Source organism: Pyxicephalus adspersus, chromosome 7 (assembly GCF_032062135.1).
Source record: "Pyxicephalus adspersus chromosome 7, UCB_Pads_2.0, whole genome shotgun sequence".
Taxonomy (NCBI): domain Eukaryota; kingdom Metazoa; phylum Chordata; class Amphibia; order Anura; family Pyxicephalidae; genus Pyxicephalus; species Pyxicephalus adspersus.
In genome coordinates, this window is record NC_092864.1 from 12,359,136 (window position 1) to 12,385,189 (window position 26,054).

Genomic DNA, 26,054 nt, shown 5'->3' on the forward strand with positions numbered 1-26,054 from the left:
CTGTTCTTTCCTCCCATAGGGAAGAACTACTCAGCATCTTTTTGGTGCCTACAATTGTTGGCAGTGCCCGCTTACATAGAGAAATAGTCTGCACAGCATTTGTACATATGTTTGGTGTGACCTGACCGGCGTTCCATTTTAATAAAAGTTGCGGGGTTAAAGGAATTAAAGAAAAGGTACATTAAGCCTGTTTAAAGATATTAGTGATTGGTTTAGTACTTTACCCAACACAAAGGGTGATGATCTATAGTAACCCCAGGCAGCCAATGAGGAAGCAATGTTTTATTAGTCTGACAAGTCATATGGCTGCTCCAGGTTACTGCTCTGTGCTCGTCCTTGCACTCTTATTACTAAATAAAGCTTGAGGAGTTTCTCTCTTTACTTTTCACCTGTTTGTTGCAGCTACTGTTCATGGGACCATCTGGGGATCAGCAGGTACAGTAACAGCAGCTGGCACATGGCAGGACAGGCTGCACATGCTTCCTACCGGCACAAGTGCCCCATCCCTAATGTGACATGGAATATATTAAACAGGAAATTAGTTTTTTTTTTTTTTTTTAGTGAAGGAAAACCAAGTGAAATCCTCTCATTGCTGGGGCTCAGCGGTGCGTAATCCCGGCTTTCATTACACGCAGTGAACGGGTCAGCGGTGAGGAGAGCACATTATTATTGTGCAAGCACTGTAACGCCATCTTGCATGATGGGCAGTTTTATCATTGTGTCCCAGCATGGAGATCACCCGTATCTTCTGAAGAAATATTACCGCTCCCCCTTTGCAGAACACCGTGCTGACTGACACCTCACATCCCCTCCTGCTCACTAAACCAGGCTTCATATCGCTTCTGCTCGATTGCATGAGTGCTTTTGTTATTGGTTTTGCTAGAGGATGCTTGGCTGGTCACAGGTGGGATAGAGCCGCTCACTTTCTGGTTTTTCTGTAGCTTCCAAGAGAGTGAATGTTTTAAAATAAACCCAGCCTTAAATTTTGCCCTTTCTTTTGCTAGCTGTATTTATTTCTGAATAAAAAACATTTTATTTTTATTCTATACCCTATTTCAGACCAAGAAATGTAATCACTGGATCTTTTTGTGCTTCTTTATACAATGCTGCCAGGTCATGCCTGATGGTAGGGGGTCAGCTGGGTGCTGTGCATACCTTCCTTAAAGCATCACAGCATCTGCCGTGGTACTGGTTTCAAAGTCCTGATTCAAGCAGTGGACTGGTTTGGAGTTAATAGGACAGACCAGAGACTTTCAGGCTGGGCAGGAAAGAGCTAGATAAAGCTGAACGTGCTCCAGCCGGGAAATATCTGAATTGCTGCAGATTCTAATGCTAATTCTGAGGAGCTCACAGTGTGCAGTTTGAGTAGCGTAATCAGTTTTAGTCCAGGAGAGGAACCTGTGCAACTGTTGAAGACTGAAGGCAAGGCTGTAGGTTGACTTTAAAGTGTTTTGAAAAAAACTGAAGTTTGGAACTCCTTTCAGATTTTTGTTGCTGTCTTTTTTTCCAGGTAGATTAGCGCTCAGATGGTCATGAACACATTGCCTGGAGGTGTGCCATTATGCAGCCTGGACTCAGGGAAAGCTGCACTGAATAGGACTCACATCTGTACCTGCGTGCAATTGTTTTGCACCATTCAGTGCTGCACCAGGATAGAAAGGACCTGCTCTGTCATACATGACCGGGCAGTAAACTATGACAAAAACGTACTTACACAAAGTTCGGGAACGGGCCACCATACACAGATTCAAGTTCCAGTACATTAGACCCAACATCGACCCTCAGTCCCTGTGAGTGCCAGAATTGTTTTGTATTACTTCAATGTCTGGACACAACTGCTATGGCATTAGGCCATGTGACTGAAAATAGGACCTCCATAGATTTCCTTAGGGAGGTTACCTTATGCTGGTACTACTACCCTATTCTTCCCCTCTCTCTCTTTGTAATATCTTTTTAACTAATGAAAGCTTACCTTTGCTTTCAGCATAATAAATACACAGAAACCCAAAGTGCTGAAACCATTTATATGTATAACACACACAGAACAGAGCACGCTCAGTCATTAATTGCCCGAGTCCATGTCCTTTCATGTGTCACTTCTCCTTGGCCCAGCATACAGTGCTGCCTTTGTTTTAATTCTTGTTTTCCACAGACTGGAGATAGAGGGAGAAAAAAAAGGGAAGCAGATTATCACTGAGACTTTTAAAGTCAACATTCTGGGCTCATGGGGGGTCATCCTTCCTGCACAAGGAAGAAGCTTTAGGGGATACTTCCTGTGTCATTGGCGAGGGTAGGGGGATCAGTTTCAAAGGGACAGCCACCCCTGTCTCTATTTTTGCCTTCTGGAACATTGGTGGTACAGTGCCAGTTTCATTGTTCCAGGAACCAAAGGGTGCGCCGAGACAGTTCAAAGAATTTTAGCAACAATTTTTTTTTCTTTACAGTATGTAATGCTAATAGCTGAAACCAGTATTTTTATACATCTGGGCAGAAAAAACATACATGATACATCTCTCATGCATTCACATATCCCCATATCTTATGCCTCTAAATACATTGCAGTTACAAAAAAGGACTCCAGTGAATCAGAAATCCAGTGCTCCTAAATTCCCAATTGACATGACAACACAGACCTGGCCCAAGCAGAGTTGGCAGCCCTGCTCAGTAGCCTACAAAATACCCTCCATCAGCTCTGTATAACATAAAGTGAAGTATTCTGTAGTCCAGCATAGGTATGCAGGGCTAATACCATTGTTTGACAATTCAGTGCAGCAGAGACAGCGAGCACAGGTAGTTAGGAACAGCTTTAGTGTATCAGGACGCCTTTTTCCTTATCAGAAACCATTTACACCGGCTCCAGTCAGTTCTGGATTTTCATATTCAAGGACACTCAAAGTGCTTTGCAAGCAGAGTGACATGGATGCACCTTGTATCATTTTTTCCCCTCTCTGTAAGATGTTTAGGCCAATTTTTAACATTTCATCATAAACATTAGCTTGCAAAGTTGTGAAAGTGAAAAAAACATAAACAGTAATACAGAGGGAAAGTTCTGGTGAACTGATTGTCTTGTTGGAAAACAGCATATTTGTGGTTATAGAGAGTAAAACGGAGAGGCTTCCTGAATTTGTATGGTCTGAAGGGTTTATTGCACAGCGCTTCTCTATTTTCAGCCTGTGAGGCAATTCCGCCTAGTGCTGTCCTCACAGGTGCAGAACCAAGTGCTCCTCCCAAGGAGCTGGCACCTGTCTGCGGTCCCATCCACACACAAAGTCCTGTAGATTTATTTAGGCTCTGTTGTATTAACTTTTTTTTTTTTGACATCCAGATGACTGAGGGTAAAGTGACAGGTTCATTTAAGGCCCAGCTGTAATCTCTGTTGCAGTTACGCATACAGTAAAAACAACAAGTCTTCAAGTTTTATAGTTGGCTTGTATGTCAAGGACTTTCTAGGACTCCTAAAACTTCCTGTCTGTTGAATGTAGAGTGCATCTTTCTCTGTGGAATTAGCAATCTTCTTGCAGCCATCCAACAAATGCTGCAATCCCAGGTGAGCACAAGCTTGAAAGTGCAATGGCAAAGTATTGAAGACTGCTGCTCTCACATGGACAGGAGATCAGTATTCACTCCAGAAATATTTTCAAGCTGGGTGAGAGGAGGCTGTAGGCGGGTGTCAGCCCCTGTACTGTGACCCAACTTTTCACCCAAAACACGGCAGGTGGTTACTGAAAAGTGCTGGGTGGTGCACCAGGCTAAAAGGGGCCAGGGAGAACATGGGGGATGACCTCCGCTCTGGCCTGCAGTGAGGGAACAGAATCTTTTAGTGGTGCTGAAACTTCTTTCACACACAAACCAACTTGCAGAGTTTCAAATGTGATTTAGTAACATGGACATCAATTGGGATTTATATATGACTTCATACGCCTTACTTTATTCACTTTGTCTCCACCCGTGATGCTTCATCACCTGGAAGGAGAAGAAAAAAAAAACACTGTGAAGGCTCTTAGTTGTCTGGATCTTACAGAGAGCTCTGGACTTGCCTTCCTCCTCTACATGACAGCCTTTGGCCTCCATTGTATTATGGGAAGAGAGGGCTGGGAAGCAGAAGTATACAGTCATGGCCAAAAATATTGGAAACCTTGTATTGATGTCAGAAAATGCACCACTTCTCTCAAAAAATCATTGCAATTACAAATGCTTTGATTTTGTCATGTTTATTTCTTTTGTTGCCACTGGAAGTACTCAGAAAAGCTGAGAAAAAAATCTGAGGTGTCCCACACAAAAATAAAAAATGGCCTGGAACAAATTATTGGCACCTTCAACTTAATACTTGGTCGTACACCCTTTGGAAGAAATACCTGTTAGTCACATTCTCTAACAATCTATCAGTCTTTTACTTTACTTTTACTCTACTGGAATTTTGGTCCTCTATTCCTTTGCCAGCTGCTCCCAGGTCTCTCGGATTTGAAGGGTACCTTCTCCTAACTGCTGGTAGAGTTGGGTAAAGGGGGTCCATTAAGTGAACCTGTTTTTACTGTTTGTCCTTGCAAGGCAAAGCATTGGTTCACTCTAACTGTTAAGTATCTTGTAAAGTATTCCACTGCAGGACATTCTAAGTATATGGAGGTAAGGTATAGGTTACACATGAACTAAGTGGTTGTCGGTATCTTGGACACATAATACCACACCCCACTAAAGTAGTTTATAGATAGAAAAATGTGGTCATGTGCCTCTAAAATGTATGGGCTAAAGCTGGCCATCCACAATGTAATCCATTGCCTGGTCATTGGTAAATTTAAAGTTGTAGGATCAGAGTGTCATGTATGGTCTACTAAAAATAAAATCACGATTCTGGACCAATCACTGCTGGTGCTGTATAAAACTTTTTGGAAAAAGGAGGAATGCCATATTATAGGCTGTTTGGCCACGTTTGACAAATACTGACACATTACTGGAGTCCAAATATGAGTCACTTCTACCTATAGGCTTTTCATTTTCCCTTCGTAAGAGAATATCACAAATTAAAAGTTAAATAAGTAAATAGTAAAAGAATAGCAGGGATGATTTGAAGACTCATTCATTCCAGAATTGTGGTTCTTATCCAAACTAAAAAGTTCTGGACAGTTTAGCTGCCAGAGGCGCTCTTCTAATGAGAACTCCTCCAGTGACAACGAATCTGCATTCTTGGAGAACCTGTCTGCAGCAAAGTAGAAGATGGAACCATTCCAGGACTGACTGGTAGTTGGCTCACTTGCTAAAGTCTTCCTGGCCATGGTTCCCAGCTAAAGAAAGCCGGGCAGAATTACTGGCACATCTCGTTTTTACGTGACCGGTTTATTTCAAGGACCATATCTAAATCCATTTAAAAGAATCTCATTCAACCTTCCATGTGTTATTGTAACATCAGAAGTCCTTTTCAATCATTTTGCTGCTGTATATTGTTACCTAACAGTCAGTTATTTCTGTAGATTTATGAAGTTATAATTAGGTCCACTTTTTCTCCTGCTATTGCAGAGTCCCTTAAACCACAAACTTTTAGCACGGTTTGGCTTGCATGCCATCAGTGCAGGGGTTAAGTTGTCTCTTGTAATTGCAGAAAAGAGTGTCCCAGATCTTAGAATTCCACAACCACAATAAAGTGAATCCAGAAAGCAGACAAGTTTCGTTTACTACCATTCTGTGCTGTGCTTCCTTTCCTACTCATTACCCCCCCCCCCCCCCCATTCCAAACCACGTAGGGTCTGCCCAGGCTTGGCAACAACGGGAAACAGCTGTCTGAGGTGGCTGCCGATACATACGCAGCTCGGAGAAGAGCGTCTGTGATTGCATTCTGGAAATCCATCACTGTGTGATTCGGACGTAGGTGCAAAGTTCACAGACTAGTCTGGCACACTCGTTGTAGCATCTCCAAGTAACTAGTAAAATCAATCAAGAACTACCTATAAACTCCAATAAACAGTCCAACTCCCCTTGAGCCAGAGAGTCTTCAGTTCTCTTTCAACCAAGTGTAAAGTAGGTCTGCTTTAGCTTAATGTGGCACAGTGAAGTAAATCTGGTAAAGCTTTGGCATTATTGGTACCTGACCAGCAACATGATAGTAAAGGGGACTGGGGGACACTTTGGGAGGAATCAAAACAGTGGGGGCTGCTGAAGAATTAACCACACAGGTAGAAGTATCCAAGAAAATGATGGAGACTGGAACCATAAGAAGAATGCTGGGATGCAGCGTCGTCAGAATGATCACTTGGCCCCTAAAACGTTAGAATGCTTTCAGGTCAAAGAACCTTCAGTATTCTCGGTTATCTAAGTGTGGGGTATGTCTACTCTTTAGCTTTATAGAAGGGGCAGTAGGGTAAACTTTTGGCATTGATGAAACTTGACCAGCAATATAATAGGAGGTTGAAGTACTTTGGAAGGGGGGCAGAAAGTGGAAGGGAATGCTGAGGGACTGGATAGCCAATCCTAAATGCTAGTGATGACTGGAGCCATGAGAAAGATGCTGGGATAATGTGGTTTAATCAGAATGATCACTTTCCACAATATTGGGATATTCTCAATCCAGAGAGTCTGTGGTATTCTTTTTCAGCTTTTGCTAGGTGTAGGGTAAGTGTACTTTAGCTTTATGTGTAACTGGAATATGGTGAGGTTGACCTGTAGAACCTATTTTGTTGATGGTACTTGATCACCGACATGCTAATAAAGGGAGCCAAGAGGGCAATAGGGTAGTAAAGGGAAATGCTGGGGAATGGGATAGCCACACAGATAGGTGGTGAAGCCAAGAGGAGGCCCCTGGGATGTGGTGTCATCAGCATGACCACTTGGTCTCAGAACATTGAGATGAGCCGAAGAGTCTGCAATATTTTGAGATAGGTGTAAAGTATAATTTAACTTCATGTATCACTTGGAGACCCTGGGGTAGGTCTGTACTGTCCAACCTTTAGTGTTGATATAACTTGACCACCACTGTGATGGTAAAAGTGGCTGGGGGACACATTGGGAGGGAGCTGGGACAGTGAGAGGGGTTACATGGGGTGAAGTTCAACCACTAAGGAAATAAACATATTCCAGATAAAAACCCTATGGACATAGGTGATCCAGAGGAAGGCAAAAAAAACAAGCCTGCTTCAATTTGCTCCAACTGGGAAAAAAAAATCCTGCATTTGTGTTGCAGGGAATTGGTTAGCTTAAGGATAATGGTACCCAAGAAGCTTGTAGTAACTGGAGCCAGGCGAAGGATGCTGAGATGTGGTAACATCAGCATGACCACTTGGTCTCCACAACATCAAAATGTTCCAAGACTACATAGGCAAAGCTGAGAATACCCAAACACACATTGAGATTAACCCGAGAGATTGCGTTTTCTGAACACCAAAATATAACCAGCCCCTCGTCTAACCTGTAGTGGTGCACTACAAAAAACTTTGGGCAAATCATTTTATTGTCTGTATTCCTAAGTACTAGACTGTCCCTTATGTTCTATTCTATCTGACATATTTTCAAAAATTTTAGCTTCATACTTTAAAAATAAATTAAATGAAATCTGGCACCAAAATGCAATTGTGGTTCAGTGGTTAGCACTCTGGCCTTTGTAGTGCCAGGTCCCAGGTTTGAATCTCGGCCAGCACACTATCTGCATGGAGTTTGTGGGCTCTCCTTGTGTTTGCAGGTTTCTTCTGGGTTTCCCAGGTTTCTCCCACATTCCAAAAACATGCAGTTAGGTTTTTTGGCTTCGCCCCAGAACTGATCATGGACTGTATAAAGACATATGACTATGGTAGGGGCATTAGATTGTGAGCCCCTTTGAGGGACAGCTAGTGACATGGTTATTGACAGCAATGCATAATATGTTGGCACTATATAAATACTGTGTATTATTAATAATATTAATAATAATATTAATATTAATAATGTGTTCTGCTGCAGCACTTGTACATCAGATTTGCAACGTTCTCTTAGTGTTGAGCTGCTGTTAAAAAGAATTGGTAAACAACACGCTGCTGTGTGTTTGCTGTGTTACCATTCATAAAGATAGGTCTATATAGGCTCTAGAACTGACTCCTAATGAGAAAGTTTGGCCCTGATTTATTAAAGCTCTCCAATACTGGAGAGGATACACTTTCATGAGTGAAGTTTGGTGATCCAGCAAACCTGGAATTAATTTCTTCAAAGACAGTTGCTATTTGCTAGCAACAGTTTTAAATCCTGGACCAGATCCATTCCAAGTATGCTGGATCACCCAGCTTCACTGATGAAAGTGTATCCTCTCCAGCATTGGAGAGCTTTGCTAAAGCACGTCCTTTGTCCTCTTTAATCACAATGATCAGCCTTAGTTGTGTCATAACAGAGCTCCAACCCCTTCACCCCTTTATTTATTGTTGATCCGTGTACTATGAACAGAAAGAACAACAGGGTTATGTATCCTGGTTATACCCTATAAAGAGTACTTTTGCCTTGGTTGCAGGACAGAAATGTAAAGTTTCCACCTCATAAGTAAAATGTAAAGGTGAAATTTAAATATTATATTTCGAAATAGTCTCCGTGGTCCTTTTATTCCTATCATTATGCTTTACTAAAAGTAGAACATTTTATTTCTTATAGCTTTGTAATCCTACATAACATGACCGGCCCCTAAAGCCATTTTCCCATCGCTACATTTTTTTTTTCTTTACAAGATAATTAGACGCTTGGCTCATTGACTTCCAATAAAGTCCACTGGCTTCCTTAGACACTTTGGAGTGTTGGAGTGATTTAGAAAATAGCTGTGATTAGAGATCAGCCTTACAGCAGATAGACTCATAAAAAACAGCAGACTCTATGATTTGTCTGACTGCGTGCTTTCATAATGCCCCAGGACAAGCGGCTTTGTAAAAAGTCACATTCTGAAATATGAAATGAGCTTGGACACAATTAGTGAAAGCTTCACGTTACGGGAGGGCTGTTAATGGTAACCCCGGGGAAACTCCAAACTTCGACAATCATTACAGCAGGCAGGCAGACAGCGTGAGCTCTGTTCCAGGGATCGTCTACAGACCGTGCACAACCTTTATTCCCAAAACGTCACCTGTTTCTTTTTTTTCTCTTTAACCCAAAATTTTTTTAGTGTATGGTGCTGGTTTTTGGCAAAGATCCTTTGCTTTAAAATACCAACCAAATTTTGTAGATAGGGAACACCTTGAAGTAAAAGATTACACTTTCCTGCCATGTCCCAATTTTGCCTATCATGAAAAGGAAAAAACAAAATATGATTGGTTAAACTGACGAGTAATTTTTTTTTTCCCTGCTGCACCAAGGTGAATTGTATAAATATTGTGAGTACATTGAGTGAATGTTTTAAATTAGGCTGGGTGCACACGTGCAAAAATTGTCATTGGAAAGTATCTTTCACAATCCTTTCCAACAACAAGAGACTGAAAGTTGCATGAACAAGCGCTGTACATACAGAGCCCTTCTGCTTTATGGAGAGGGGAGAACGACGGAGCGGAACCCTGCTGCGCTCTTTGTCATTCACTTTCATTATGATCGTCGTCTGTGGATCTGCCAGGACGGACTATGGAACGATGGACGACCAGCGCTGTACACACGCCAGATTCTTGTCCAATATCAGCCCTAAGGTGATTATCGGACGAGAATCATTTGACGTGTGTACGTAGCTTAACATTTGCAGTTTTTCCTAGATAGCAATGAGCAGTTTGTGAATATATTATGAGTTCAGAGTTGCTGTTTTGTTCTTTTATTATTGGAAATGTCGCAATTAATAACATTTTTAATTATCTGCATCTGTTCAATGCATCAGCTCGTCCTGGCAGACACAGACATCTTTTTTTTTTTCTCTCTTTTTTTTTGTCTGTCTCTTTATTTGAAGAGCAGACCAAGATAATCATTGAAAGCTGACTGGAAGTCTGCATCAGTTTGAATTCTTGCACTCTGGAGAAAGGATTGGATTTCAAAGATTCATTTCATTATAAACAGCCAGAGCATCTCTGCAGCATCCTGTGCCTGGTGCTAATGCTGTCTCCAGGGCTTCCTCTAATAAGAGGCTGTCTTGGCCAAGCTGAATTGCAATTTTTAGGATGCAAGGGGAAGGATAGACATGGTTCATGAGAAAGGTGGGGAGCGCTGCCTTCATTATAATCAGTACGTTCTACTGGTGTCAGCACTAGAGTCCTGGGTTCAGGTCCTCTGGGGTCATTCTTTTATGTGCAATATTGTGTACTAACCCTAAATCTATATATTATGGCAGATATACCTCAAGGTGGGTAAAGACCTTTAAGGCTATGCTCAGGCACGCTACCACTAGAGATCACAACTATTATTCAGTCTTCAGTTGCCCCAAAACCCTGCTATGCCTCAAATGAATGGGGTGGGTTTAATACAATTTTTAAGGTGTAGCATCTCAAACCACTTCCATAGACTTCCAACCTCCTCAGCAAACGTTTGCAAACTCCTATGAATAACTGCATGAATAAGAGTTGGGGGCAAAACTTTGCCATGTTCTTTTTTTTCGCTCTTGAAATAACTTTTCGGGTCTTTGTGCTATAATTACTATATATTGTACAGTGTTCTCCCCAGACCCTTTTAGCTGTGTGCACCACCCAGAACATTTCAGCAACTGAAGAGTTTGGTCACAATACAGGGGCTTCCACCCACCTACAATTTCTTCCCACCCAGTTTAAAAAAATTTCTTGGTTGAGCACTGATTTAGTGGTCAGTGGGAAGAATGCTTCCTACATAGCTGGCCATTGAAAAAAATGTCACCCTTACAGATTACCCTTACAGGCACAAATTGCTCATTGCTCAAGGAACCCTCAGCAACCCCTGGAGGAACCCTGGCTGAGAATCAATGATCCAATAGAAGGTGTTTCAACAAAGATCTGTTGCAGAAATTATGACTAAAGTCTATATGTTTATATTATATAATAATGTTTGTGTGCAGAATTTAAGGTACCTATTACAAGTACAATAATATAAATGGCATTTATCGTCGGCTCTGACACTATAGACCCTTGCAGGTATGTGAAGGATATATCAGTCCTCCTTTTGGAATAGAAGCCCACAGCAGTGTTGAATGTGATTGGATGTTTTTTCACAATACTTATAATTCTTTCTTCAAACTTGATAAAAAAAAATCTCTAATATTACTTGTTTGTTCTTCTGTTGCAGGTATTCTTTCGGTAAGTGACCAGATGTGGAACGTGTCTACATTATACCTGTCTGTTTCACAACTGTAAGTGTGTAATGATTGCATTGCTCACACCTGTGCGCTACAAGACGAGGAAACCCAGGGAAATGTTAAAAGATGAATGCAGTTTATTAATATTATCAATAAACAGGATTTATATAGCGCCAACATATTACACATTGCTGTACAATAAATAGGGGTTGCAAATACAGACAGTGACACAGGAAGAGGAGGAGATCCTGCCCCAAAGAGCTTACTATCTAGGATGTTGGGGAAGTAACACACAATGTTGAAGAATTGGTATGATTTTTTTGATGATGATTTATGAAAACGGCATGGCTGTATGAACACACGTGTAATATATGCTGTACCTTTAGTTTTCTTGATCATTATTATACATTTTGAGACATTGGTATCCTAATGAGGGATTGAACCGTGATAACAGGCATTGGCGTAGTCTCCCTTCTGCTGATCTTTTCCATATTACTCTTTTGCCATTTTTTGTTTTGCTCTGTGTCTCTAATGGGGGTTGGCCATCTTAGCAAAGGCAGGGATTTGCTTCCATAGGTAACAAGTGACCCCCCTCCATCCCCAATAAATGTTCAAGAAGTTAAAGGAAAGGGTGAAGGAATCACATCCATAAAATGGATAAGGAGCAGGGAGATCCTTGCACTGCAGGTCTTTAGGTACAGATTTCTCTTCAGCAAGGAGATCAGTGAAAGAGCAGAGCAGTGAATAAATCTCAATCTAAATCTCCTAAAATGAGCAATGAGTTAGAGGCAGCAGTGCCTTAGATCAGTGGTCCCCAAACCCCGGGCCGCCGACTGGTGCAGGTCCGTGGCTGGTGAGTTGGGGCTGCAAATGACAGGAGGCAGAAGCTACTGTTGCCGGAGGCCTTCCTTACACTGCTGAAACCAGCGGGAGCACGGGGCCTCTACTTAAACTGCTTACACAGGAGCTGCTGAGAATGACAGAGCAATATATCCAAGGCTTAAACTTCTCTGACATTCCCAGTAACTCTGCCACCCGACGGCTCGGGTGAGCCGCTGAGAGGTGCTGAGCAGAGTAGTGTAAGCTGTACATATACCAGGCCGTTGCAGAATTTTTTTGTATGTTACCGGGTCCTGCTGTTAGAAGGTTAGAGGTTGGGGACCACTATCTTAAATGATCTCACACTGCAAATATACAGATATGAGACTACAGTAAAAATGGGACCCAGCATTGAAGAATCTCATTGCTCACTGGCTCTCCTTTTCCGGACCAGCGGTGTGGGTGAAGGATGACTCTTTGTCATTGAATAGTGACACTAAGGAACAGGCCAGGCTACCACTCTCTTTGTTGTCTTTGACATACAGACGCAGACTCCTCCTCTGATGCAGTTAGAGGTGACAATAGCCGCCGCTTTGACCTGTTTAAAATTAGCAAAAAAGGGAAAGTTTTCAAAATATTAGTTTATCGGGTTTATGAAACAAAAATTATTTTTAGTCTTGCAACATGTAGGTGCTTTTCCTCCAATCCCAAAACAAGATGTGTTTCAGTAAATCTATAAACAAGAAGCAGAAGTCTTTGTTTTTTTTTCCTGAAATGAGACCTTGCAGTAACTTTACAAGTCTGCATGCACAAAATCCTGACATGTCACAATAATCTGCAACAACAGCAATTTTCAGAGAGGCTGTATTAGTGGCTTATTGGGTCAGATCATTGTAAACACAGGAAGGAACGTCACAAGGATTTGTATGAAAAAATATATCTCCTGGGTCTGCTTTAAGCTGGGATATAACTACTGTGAAACAATGAGGTGCGGGGTGGCTGTTTTTGTGAGCTACAGCAACACCCACCAACTAAAGGGTACATTTTGTCTGTGAAGTCACCGAGTCCCCCAAGCAGACCATTACTAACACTGGGCTCTCACTTATTATCAATATTATTATAGCGCCAACATATTATGCAGCGCTGTACACTTCTGCCACTTTTCAAAGCATTTGGCCATGTGGTGTTAGCTAAGGGGCCAACTCTGACCATCAAGTTCTAGTCATTTCTTCATTATCCTTGTCCCAGGCAAACTTTGTTCATTTATTGGATTTCACATCAACATTCAGTCATGGAGGCTCTGCATTACAAACAGCCCATATCACCGTTTTCTGCTTTAGGAAGCTATGTACAGCACTCTGATGGCCCCTCCCACCAGCCATGACCTGCCTGCAATGCATGGGTAAGCACAAAGCCCTAGTGATGCCACCGGTCTAAACAAAGTACATGATAAAAGGTTTTATTTAATAATCTCATTAGATTGTTGATAAGGGGAAAGAAGGAACCAGGGATAACAAACTATAAGCAGATTAAACTTCAGCTTTAAAATAAAGATTTGTCTCCGTTGTTTTAGGCTGCTGTATGCAGCTATACTTGAACATTACCCCAGCCTGGCTTGTCATCATCCCTAATCATGTCCCCTGTCACCTGCGTCCATTTCCTGTTCCTAAACAAAGCTCAGCGACTGCCTGCGAGCGCAGACTGATCCCCTTTTGTTTCCTGCGCTGGTTCTTTGTAGCCAGTGGGACCCCTGTTTTTCTTGTCCCTTGGATGCGATGTTCCTGGCCGTCCAGATGAAGGAGATGTAAATGTGTCCTGGCAGAGCGGAGATACAGGAAAACCACAATATAGTTTGCGTTCTAACATCTCTCCTCATTCTCCCTCCTATCTGATGGAAAGATTCTGCCACACTGCCCGATGGAGACTTCAAAGAACAATGTTTCGGAAAAAAAAGTTTCGAAGCTTAGCTTCGCAAGCCTGGGCTCTTCCTGTTCTCTGCAGGAAAGACGCTCTTTTGAAATCTTATTTCTATTCTTTTCTTTTTTAACCTCATTTGAATATTACTCATGTTTAACCGTTGTGCCAGCAGATTAGGTCGCCATCTTTTTCCTTTAAGGTACACTCCAGACAAACAGAGGCTTTGATGTAACATTCATTCTGCCATTTTTTTTGCTTAAATTATGCCAGCTTATTTTCTGAAAGGCTGTGAATCTGGGACTACATGCCAGGCACTTCTTCGGGTTCTGTGCCCCCCACCCCTTTTCTTTAGGCATGTGAGATGTAGACACTGCAGATCATAGGGCTGTAGGCCCATCCAGAAACATTGCAAAAGTCTGCTGAATCTGTATGGTGATGGCATGTCACAGTAAGTGCCAATAATTGCCGCAATAATATAACATTTATCATTGTGATAGAATAATTTTTGTCAGAGGATCAAGGCTTTCTTATGTTAAGGTTAAGCGGACCTAAACTCAAAATTTGTACTTTACATAAAAGGATAGAAAGCAAATGTATTTTTTTTTCTTTTTAAGTGCAACCCCTCTTAAAAAAAAAATAAAAAAAAGTGCAAAACTGTGACGATCAAGACAGAATGGGTGTGCAGAGCCTCCCGGGATACCTACGTCACACATCCCAGGAGGCTCTAGCTGCTCCCGGCATGCACAGAAGGAGCATATTTTAAATAGGAGAAAATAAATGCAGATCTCACGTATGCGCAGCAGTTCTTTCCCTCTTCTACGTCACCTAATCTTGTGCCTGCGCAGTGCAAGATTGGGTGACGTGCGAAGAACACAGAAGAAGAGTGAAGAAGATGGCAGCGCCTGGCGCTCCTTCTGCGCCAGCTGAAGACGGATACTGGGACAGCGCATGTTGAATCCGAGGATCTGCGGGATTTGGGGTAAGTGTGATTTTTTTTTTTTAATTTAATTTTTAGTTACTCTTTAAGCTTAAAGTGACCTTGACCGTGTACACACATTAAATAAAAATCGCCCCAGATGAACAGTCATGTTCGCGTCAGGCAAAAAATACAGCAGACCTTCAACGTCATTCATCAATCAACAGTGGCAGATTAAAGAGCAAAGTCGGGGTGTCCACTGTGTAACTCCGATGGAGAAGAGAAAAGCCCTACCCCTCCTAACTCATCATGGCTCTGGTAAAATACTCACCACTTTGGGGGTAAGTGGTCATGTGATTCACTCTCCCTTTTCCATGTTGGAATTGCCCAGGACTCACTTTCAAGCAAAGCACCCGGAGCCTTGTGTAGGTGTGTTTGATGAATTTCTTGGTCTGATTCCAAAGCAGAAAGGAGTGGTGAGAGAGTGGAAATAGGTAAGTATATGCTGCTGAGAAGTAAGAAGCTAAGTGACCCTTTTCTTATGTCCTATAAGAAAAGAGGCAATTTAAAGTGGAACTAAACCCCGGGATTGATCACCTGTCCCCCATTTGGTTGCGGGCACTGCCACATTTCCCTTTTTCTCTTATTCATTCCAACCTTCGTAGGCTGGTCGTAGCTCCAGTCCAGTTCTGCAGGAGATGGTGACTGGGTAGTTTGGGTATCCCTACCAATAAATTCCGAGCTGCACAAACATTTTGATAAATGGGCAGCAATCAGAATGCTGTCAAACTTTTAGTATATCTACTGTTTACCTTTCCAATGCAACAAGTTCACTTAACTTCCCCTCCACAGTAGTACAGTAGTACAAGCTTACCACACAGTAAGACTGCAAGTAAAAATTATTGAATACATTATGTACCAATAAACAGCAACATAATATTTGTTATCCAAAGCAAATCTACACCATTTATCATAATAAAAAAAGTAGAAAGTTATGTAAAAGTATAAAAAGCAATTGATGAGCTAACTTTTCCCAGGCTGAAATGATGTTTTCAGTCTTGCGCAAATCAGGATGGTCCCGTGTGCACAGCCTTTACCACAATGTAGGTCCTAGGTGGGGCTTTTCCTTGAACTGGAGTGTCCCTTTAAATGTTACATTTATTGAACATGGGAGCTTTTTCCCCAGTGTTTTCAATCAGGGCTTCACCACTCACCAGCAAAGGTGACTTACGTATTCCTAGCGACCTCCTGCCCTCCCTCCTCTTAAATTCATGTTCTCCAAACAGCTTAATGAGGGGTTTACTGGTCCAATTGGAAGTTTTTATTAAAACCCATTAGTGCACTGAAGCAGTCCGCCTGAAGGAAGCAATTAGCGGAAAGTAAGAGAGTTTGGAGATTTCTCCCGTTGTAGCAAGGAAAAAAAAATTCCTATTCTCCCCCCATGTTCCCCTTAAACTGTTCCAGACCGATTGTATGTTCCATTACAAGAAGCTGGCAGCTTCACATGGAGGTCCTCCGTGTCTCCTTCAATATAAACCGTCTGTACAGAGCCAGTTCACATCGATCTTACAGACTAGCTCTTGTGCCGTCTTAGAATGACACTAATGTAGCTTTTGGGAAGTTTGTGCTTTTAATCTAGCTTTATAGCTGAACTCCAGGCAAATGTAATAAATCTCTATTAAACCCAGTTAATTATTCATAAAAGAAAAATAATTAACTGTAATTTTTAAATACAGCTGCTATAAGTACATGCTTCTGGATTTTTATTAGATTCTAATAATATCCTGTACTCTGGAAGCCAAGACTAGGGAAGGCCAGACCATCAGGTTCCTAATACAGTGCACAGTGTGGACAAAATAACTGCCGAAGCTTGCTGATAGCAGGAGGGGGCATAGAGAACGAAGGAAAATGTTTGGTTATAGTGAATAAAGTGTTTACTTTACCAGTTTGATGATCCTTCAGTGACCAGTCAGCAGGCTGTGTGTGGGTAGGTTAGTCACCATGCTATGGTGTCTAATAATAGTGGATGTAAAAGAAAAAAAATCATGATTTAATGTCAGGGTTTTAAGTGGAACTAACCCAGGTATGGGCAAACTATGGCCTACGGTCCAAACACGGCCCATCAAATATTGGTACAAAATTTCCCACTGGAAAAAAGGGTGATTAACAGCACTGTTCAGACATAAATTTTATTTTAGATAATGGTTTTAACACTTAATATATATCAGTTCATACAAACACTCTCCATCCATCTGACACTGGCCCAGCCCATCTGAGCCAAAAAGTTTGCCCACTCCTGAACTAAACCATTGATATTCCTGTATTTATTGGCCAGGTTGCAATGATGTAACTTTCGCACAGGGGCTTGGGTGTTCATTCGCCCCAGGCATGCGCAGAAGAAGCTAGATATCCTGGTAACCAAAGCTGGGTGGTACATGTGCAGCTCAACTTTTTTGACAGATACCAGGAGCATTGGGCAGGTAGGAGGGATAATTGCAGAAGCGAAATTGCCTCTCCCTTTCTGCCTGACCGGCCTGATCATGGATTTGAAAAGGTGGAACTCTAGAAGGAAGATTGCATTTGCTCAGAGATGGGCTTTAAAGAGACCAAATTATTCTTACTGATAGTTCAATATATGTTTTATTAGTGCTGCATTATTACAACTTTTTATAATACAGATCTCTGTAACTAGTGTGGATGATATTACATCAGAATTCAATAAGGAATCTCTTATAGCGACTGCTCTGCCCTGCCTCTAGAGGTCATTCTGCAGATCTCTATTATAATAATACAAATACGGTAGCACAAGTCTGTAAAATGAGCAAGTGACATAAAAATAAAAACTTAAAATTTTTTATTTTACTGAATCCATGCTCCTTGCCTTCAGAACAGCTTAATAACTCTTATCGAAATGGTACATGGAATTAAAATCAGCTGTACAATTTTTTTAGCCTACTTATTTTTCAAAACACGATTCTGAGAAATTGTGGAATAATGCAATGCTCAGTGTACAAGATATACAATGGTATTAGCATAGGGCAACCTTTTACTTGGAATGTCATTTCATTAATGATATTTACATCAGCAGCTCATTTTTGGTATGTGGAGTGGAGTAAAAGAGGGAAGTTATGCTAAGAAATGTTAGTGGTGCCTAGGTTGTGCTTAGAATGATTACCATTTGTTTTTAATTGCTCCTGAGAAATAGCGTTGTGTTTGCTGTGCCCAGGCACCCATGGGTCTCAAGCATTCTATGCAGTGTTTCTCAACCAGATTCCTATGCTCCCCCAGGGTTCCCCCAGAGGTTGCTTGGGGGTTCATTGAGAATTGAGCAATTAGTGCCTCTCAGGTCAGTTACCATGATGTTGATGATATTTTGTCTATCTGTAAAGGTGATAATTATTTCACTAACCAGGAATATAAGAGGCATTCTTCCCACTGACCCAGCACCATTCTATGAAGACCTGAAAGGTATTTCAAAGGTTCCTTCATGTTAGAAAGGTCATGAAACACCGGTCAAAGGCACTGCAGCCTCTGACTGTTGGTTTCAGGACTTTTAGAATAGGATTTGGCGATATCATTGATATGATGTTCAAGTTTGTCCTTGCTGAAGCGAAAGCTGTGCCAGAATTCTTGCTGCTCACAGATCTCCTTGCTTATTCATTGTTCGTTATGTTGATCTGTGCTTTCTGAACTCATCTTGCTGCTTCTTGTCCCACCAATCATCAGGACAACCAGGTGCCGGTTGTATTGGATTCCTCCATCTCTTTGTGGTCCCTTGTGACCCTCCTCCTGGGCCTGGGCATTTTATATAACCTAGCGTTTCGGGTGCTTCGATTTCTAGCAACAGTAACTTTGAAATATTCAGCAGAGGCACTGACGGTATTTTAACTTTTTAAATACACTGTTTTTAATAAAACGCTTTTTCTGGATCTGTTCAAAGCTGTGTTTTTTAATGAATGCTGGAGGGTTATTAATCATAAACTTCATTACTTATTATTTATCTAACACTGTATTTCTTTTATGACGATATGAAATATATGAGTATGTTTATTACAGATGATAGATGAAAACGCATTTCAGATATTTAGTATAATGAGTATATTGCACAATTCAAGAGCAAAACATGTACAAAAGTCACAAGAATGAGTGTTGAGAGAGAACTCTTAGTATAAGTATATGCCAGTATAAGATTACAATGCAGAAGGAACAAGACGAGGATGCAGTGAATGCAGCCTGATATACACTTACAAGACTTGTTGGATGTACTGGTAAAATTTAACTTACATTGCTAAAGTCTGCTGAATAGGAGGCAACACGACAGCTCATTCTCCATATGACCAAAAGCATGTGGTCAGGGGGGGTTTGCTGTGGAAGATCTATAGTGTCCTACACAGAGCCCGGACCCCAACCCTACTGAAAATATTCGAAATGAATTGATATTTCAGTTGCATGCCAAATCTTCTCATATAAAAGCAGGACCTGACCTCACAAATGCTTCTTAGGATGATTGGCCACAAAAACTCTCTTTAGGAAATCTTTTCCAGAAAATTGGAAGCCGTTATAGCTACAAAAGAAATGGCCAATATCAAAAATACTCATATAGGTTTGATGGTCAGGTCTCCAAAAAAGTTAATAAAAACAACAATATCAAATATACAAATTATCTTCAAGCATCCAAGTATTTGGTTTTTATAGCACTCTTCTTTCATCATATATAACTTTGTTCTTAACGCGTTTCACATGTTATAGCTTCATCAGGCAGCATGGTGGCTCAGAGGTTAGCACCTTTCTGCTCGGCCATGCGCAGGAGGAGCACCCAAGAGCCTCCCGGATGCGTGACGTAGGTATCCCGGAAGGCTTTGCGCTCCCATTCATTCTTGATCACCTAGGCGATCAAGAATTAGGGGGTGGTGCTGACTTTTTTTTTTTAAAGGGTGTTGCACAACAAAATTTTTACTTTAAATAAAAGGGTTGTCTATCCTTTTTTGTAAAGTGAAAATTCTGAGTTAAGTTACACTTTAACTCCTTTAAAACGCTATTCCTATCAATGACCACCAGTTTTTCGATTCAAACAATATCAAACAAGCATATTTTTTTCTTATAAGACGTAATTCAAACCTTACCATGTAATAACAAGTAATACCTATTTTTTATTTTCTATTTCCTTCTTCATTTTGAGCAACAGAGTTTTCCACCTGAAAATGTATGTATATATATCTATGGTCAGGTCTTCAAACTTCACCATATAGTGTTACTTATACAGCACAGTAAGCATCATGAAAGAACCTCACAGTCCTTAAACTTCTTAAGCAAATGCAGACTATTTAAAGTCAGTAATTGTGAGTCTATGTAAACACATCTAATAATAATCGTCTGAGATCAATGTTCATGCTCGTGTCCGGCAAATATCTGACATGTGCACAGCAGTGGTCAAGTTGGATTGATGAACCATCAGGAATGGTCGTTGTGAATTCTTATGAAGGAGAGTACAGTGTGTGCCGTTCACTTCCTTCTCCTTTGAACAGAACGCCACTGCCCATACAGCGCCTATTCATTTAACTGTCACCACTGAAAACACTTACGAAGAATCAATTTCAGTGACAATCATCTGACGTCCATGGCACACCAGTACAAGGCTTTAACCCAATAATTAAAGTAAATAAGAACAAATGAGCGGCTCGACCTCTGCCAGCTAGCCTGTTTGTTCTATGAAGAGGGTATGGCTGGAGGACACAGCTGACCATGGTAAAACAATGGTGGTCTGTAGCTATTTAGTAATTTGGCACAACGGGAGCTGCTGTTTTAGATTTGCTAGATTGTCCAGCCAAGATTATCACAAATCGTTGTCTTGGTTGACTAGATTTATTCTTTTAAGGATGGCCAATTCAATTCTATGAATGATTCATGCTCATGGTGACCCCAACCATCCAATGGAGTACAGTCAATGCAATTCCAACAAATGGGTCATGTAGAGAATGAAAGGGGGGTAGTAGGAAAACCTGCCAAGAATAAATTTTCATATAAAGATTTAGTGCAGACCTTGGAATGGTAACCCATTGGATTAATTCTTCCTCAAGTTCTCAAAGTCTTTCTGATATTTCCAGCTCTACCTGTCAGGGCCATGATTGGGATACCTCGATCCCACAACTTGACCACAAATTCTTTTCACATTACAGAGAGTGGACAGAAGAAGTGATAGTGACCGATTTTGCTTTGTAATTATTTTTGGGGCAGGAGAACTGTGATTTTATTCGGGTAAATCTCATGACTAAATTTCTTAAGAGATGAAAAAAAAAGTCAGGGGAAGTTTTCTGCTTACTATTTATGCTGTCATCATGGGGTCAATGCCCTACAACATTCAACACACATTCAGACGTTTTATTACTTTGTGTTATTTGCTAATTTTGGGGGTAAAACAAATAATGTTTTTAATTTACAGAATATTTTACAGATCAGCCTAATTTACTTCTTGCAGATTATAATATTTATGTTTGCTGTATTCTGCATGTAAATGTTCACATAAATTAAATAAAAATTTTACTGTTTTTGTCTTTTATAAAGCACCTGCAGATAATTAATAATTTCTTGCACAGGTAAACCATATCTGCAGATTTATTGGCTTTATTGAATCTTTAAAATGTTGTTTTATTATTTTTGAATCCATAGCTGTTATGACAATAATTCCTGCAATTAAAGCAGATTTCAGATTTTTTGTGCATGTACTTTTTTGCATTCAGCCATGCAATAAAAAGTCCATTCTAATGAATGGCCTGCTTGCCTTGACCACATGACAGAAAAAATCTAGAATGCACGTCTACCCGGTTGCATTGATATAACTTTTATTGCTGCAAGCTCAGGGGTTTCCTGGTTTAATGCATAACTCCACAATCAGTAAATGTTGTAGGCATGTCATTTTTTTGCTTGAATCCTGATGTACTTCATGTATTCATCCAGACCTGTGTAATAATTTAGGACAAAGCTCTGCCTATAACAAGGCTTCCTGTAATAAAGACCGGTTACTGCTGCTGTCTGTCCTTGTGCAGGGTGATTGGTCTTGTCTCCACCCCTCTGTAGTTTCCTGCAGGCAGCCTGGACTGTGCGGGGCCACTGCTGGGTCCCACCCACAGGCTTTGTATAACACATCACTATTATATTACAAGATAATGACTTGATTTTTGCACAAGCATTGCAAAATGCTGAATATTCTGTGTCTATTCTGGAATAAATTTCATATTTGTGTGCCTATAGTTCAGCTTTAAAGCACTTGTACTGTTTCAGAATATGTAGTTCTAGTTTATTGCCCATAGTCTGGGCACAGGTGCTTGGCATACTTCAAATGTCCTCTCCCATTGTACTAGAGGAAAACATTATACCACTTTCACCGGGTTTATGTTTTGCAGTTAGTTTGCAATCCTAGCTTAGTGGAGGTCTTCTTTAATATTCCATCATTAGTAACTTACATTGAGCCTGGTTTAGCCAGGAAAGTAACATTAATACCCTTAAAATAAAACCAATTTAAAAAATGAGCAAAACGAAATCCCAGAATATTTTTAATTTTGCTAATCAGTTTTAGATTTTCTGTTCAATTTTTCCCCCTCATTAAAAGTAAGCCTGTAATGATTTTGTGCAGCAGTGCCAGAAGCTCCCTTAATCCAGCTCGGCATGATGCATAGGCGCTTATAGGGGAGCAGCGCTTCTCATTCTAGCTCTCTTACCGGACAAGTATTGGGCCTCACCCCATTGCTTCAAACAGACCTCATGGAGGCTCCCCGCACATTACTGCAGATTTATACGCCTCTCATTAGCCTGTCTGCTGACCTGGTCAGACTCCGCGTAAAATAAGATTGCAGTAATTTATAACCAGTGATTACAGGCATGTGCACGTTTTAAAGGGGGAGGGGGGTGCAGCCCTTAGGATGGAAACACCAAGCCACTAATTTCCGCGAGACGGACCCCGCTTGTGGCTATTTCCCCTGCCCCACCTGATTGGGATAAGGTGATCTAACCACATTGTGGTCTCCTACAGGATTCTGATGTAATGCTGAACAGCAGTAACATGGACCCACCGACAATGCCTTGTTTCCTGGCTTTACAAACTTTGAAGGAAAACTCCACTTATTATCCTGCTTTTCCATAATATGTTAACCACACAATCATTTTATTGTAAGTTTCTGGTCATTTGCAAAGTTCCCCTGCCTGCATTATTGTGTGTCCTGGGCAGTCTTCTAGCACTGAAACCAATCAATGTGCAAATTAGACTTTGTACTTAAAGGCGCTCGGACAAGCCTTTAGAGCAGTGTTTCTTAATCAGGGGTCTGTGGTCTCCTAGGGTTCCTCCAGAGGTTGCTTGGGGTTCTTTGAGTAATTTGTGCCCCTCAGATCAGTTTAGGTGACACCAATGATCATTTTGGCTATCTCTAAGGGTGACATTCTTCCCAGTTGCCAGCAATGTAAGAGGAATTTTTCCCAATGACCACCATGCTGATGTACTATGGTCTATGAATATAAAAATTATAGCAGGGGGTCCTTGAACCTGAAATTTATTTTAGGGGTTCCCCCATGTTAGAAAAGTTGAGAAACACAGGATCAAAGACACTGTGACCGCTGACTGCTTGTTTTGGGATTTTTTGATTGAGATTTGGCGATATAATTGCTATGATGTTCGCATTTCTCCTTGCTGAAGAAATAGGGGTGCTTGCTCACCTGCAGTGCATGGATCTCCATGCTTACTCTATATTCATTATATAGATCTGTGCTTTCTGAACCCATCTTGCTTCTTCTTGTTTCACCAGTCATCAGGTCTTTGTATTAGAGCTTAGCCATGTTGGTGACCTCCTTTTTATTGTGTGTGTTTGTCTACCCTTTTAGGTAAGGTAAACATTTTGGTTTAGGTCGGCTTTAAGTATATATTGTGATTGTTAAACCAGTGCACAGTTTTTGTACATTATAAAAATTGCAGAGACCCTACATTCCACAGGGCCTCTGCTTTCAGAAAATAAAGCATGTTCCTGGGTTTTAAGTTAATTTTTATGTAAAACAAATAGGCATCAGGACTTGGTAGCACAGAGCAAAGTTTATAACTGGGTATCTGCTAACTGCAATTTCATAGGTTGTTGTATTTTTTAGCATTGCCCCAGCTTCAAAAATGTCCCCGTATTTGGAGGTCTCCTTTAAGCCTCCTGTTTTTGTTTTTTTGGCACATTAAAGCATATTCTCGCTACTACTGAGCTCCCCAGTGTGACGCTGGCACCCTGCCTCTGCGGCTTGTCCGCTTCTGGGTTAACGTCTAACTTCAGAAAGCTGTTCTGCATTTCAAGAGCAGGAACTGGGAGCACGGATAAATGCTTAATGTGCAGTGCCCCGAAGCAAAGTATATGCTGAATATTCTGCATATATCAAGGCTAAATGGCCTCGTGTTGCTAGGCCCAATTTCCGCTGAAGGGAAGCATTTTCCTATCCACCGCAGCTCCATTAGCCCCGGCAGAGGCCGTACAGCACAGCTTTTCCTTTCAGCCTGGCCCCGTGGCACCTGTATGGATTAGAGCCATCTGCGAGGAGGAAGTTGGGTCGTCATGGCAACCGGAGCCTTAACAAGTACCATGACAAAAGCAAAATGGGCCGAGGGGTCAATGCTGTGGGTGTGCCGGTCAGCAAGGTCACTTCCTTTCCCCCCCACCCCATCTTTAATAGGAGAGCGGGGAAGAATATGCAAAACATTTTAACTAGCAACAGCGTTCGGCTAGCTAAATGCTGTAAACAATTTCTGCTGCTGAAACCGGATAGGGGTACGGAATGTCTGCATTACATGCCATAGCATCTCTTGATGCTGGTTGGATTTCTAAAGGCTTGCAGAGTAAATCAGCATTGGGTAGATGTATCCATAGACTACAAAATGTCATGCCAGGGTTTTCAATGCCCAACTGACTGTTTGGAGGCACCCATCATTTGGGACTGGACATGCCCAAAAAAAAAAAAGGGTTCCAGTAGCATCTGCCATTTATTTTCCTCTCCATAGAAACTTGAAATTCATCCAAACTGAGCTGCCAAAAGATGATTTCTGATAGGTTATAAAATGGCTGCCTCCAATGACTTTAAATAAGTCCTTCATTGCAAAATCCACCTGTATGTGACACCTTGACCTCTAAGAAGTAGGACACGTGGACAGATTTTTACATTTGGTCCAATAAAACAATCACGCTGAAGTAAATAAAAAAGGGAATTCAGCAGCTGACTGATCAAAAGAAAACAATTTTAGGGGTTCAGAATGGTTGTGGATAGATTGGATTTATTGGTAAGCATCATTCGGAAGTTCAAAAGTTGTATCACATCTACCAACAATGGACTACCTGCATCTGGAAGTTTTTTTATTGATGTGAAGTTTTTTGGACTTAATTACCAACTGAAATATTGATCAGGTTGGTCATTCAAGCACATAATTGGCATCGGATCCGTTTCAATTTACTAGACTTAGTAAGAGAAGGATTCTCAGATCCAACCCTACTTCCTCAGGGTACAAAGTTATTTATCAATATGCAACAATTCTGGCGTAGTAGGAAAAAAAACTGCATAGAAAACAAATACTTACCTGGCATGCAGACCAGTTTGCTAGCGAAGCATGCGGAAGAATCTTGCACATTCTATACACTTGTGTGTTGGATTCTAGATCCCCGATACATGCTGTGGTTCCTTCCGCAGGTCCCTACACCAATTCTGTAACATAAGGTCTGGTGGGGAGAAACATAGCGTGCACAGGGGGACAGGGTCCCTTAACACTCACAGAGGTGCCTGATGCTAAAATTTCTTCCAAAACCTTAGTCCCTTCAGGAAGCAAAGATTTGCATAGGAATGGGTAAAGTTGTATTGTTCTTTTTAAATACAGTAAAGTTGAAAAAAAAGTTTGTTCAGGATTGGTCACGTAATTACTGCACGTAATGTTGATTTATATTTCATTAAGTGACTTGTGACTCAATTTCTACTAAGGATGGGAGCCTCCATGTAACTGATGGACAAATAACTGAACCCCTCAGCTTTTTAAAGTGCCTGGGACACCCTAAAGTTATATCTATAGCTATACAAAATCAGCAGGGGATCAAATACTTCTTTTCCTCACTGTATGTCTTTGGGGAGATTCAAACACGGCTTCCGATGCCAACAGGCTTTGCTCTTGTATTGAAAACATTAGTGATTAGTGTGACCAGTTTGAGATTCTTGTAGGACCATTTAAATAATATGACA

General features: G+C 41.1%; 1 protein-coding gene across 1 annotated transcript in view; it reads left to right on the forward strand.

Annotated features, from left to right (window-relative positions):
* Nucleotides 1-26,054, forward strand: part of LOC140334753 (lipase maturation factor 1-like) — a 57,086-nt gene that overhangs the window by 18,191 nt on the left and 12,841 nt on the right. The window contains exon 4 of the mRNA XM_072416992.1: nucleotides 11,158-11,221. Coding sequence (XP_072273093.1) covers nucleotides 11,158-11,176 — 19 coding nt within the window. The 3' untranslated portion in view covers nucleotides 11,177-11,221. The remainder of the gene's footprint in view (nucleotides 1-11,157; nucleotides 11,222-26,054) is intronic.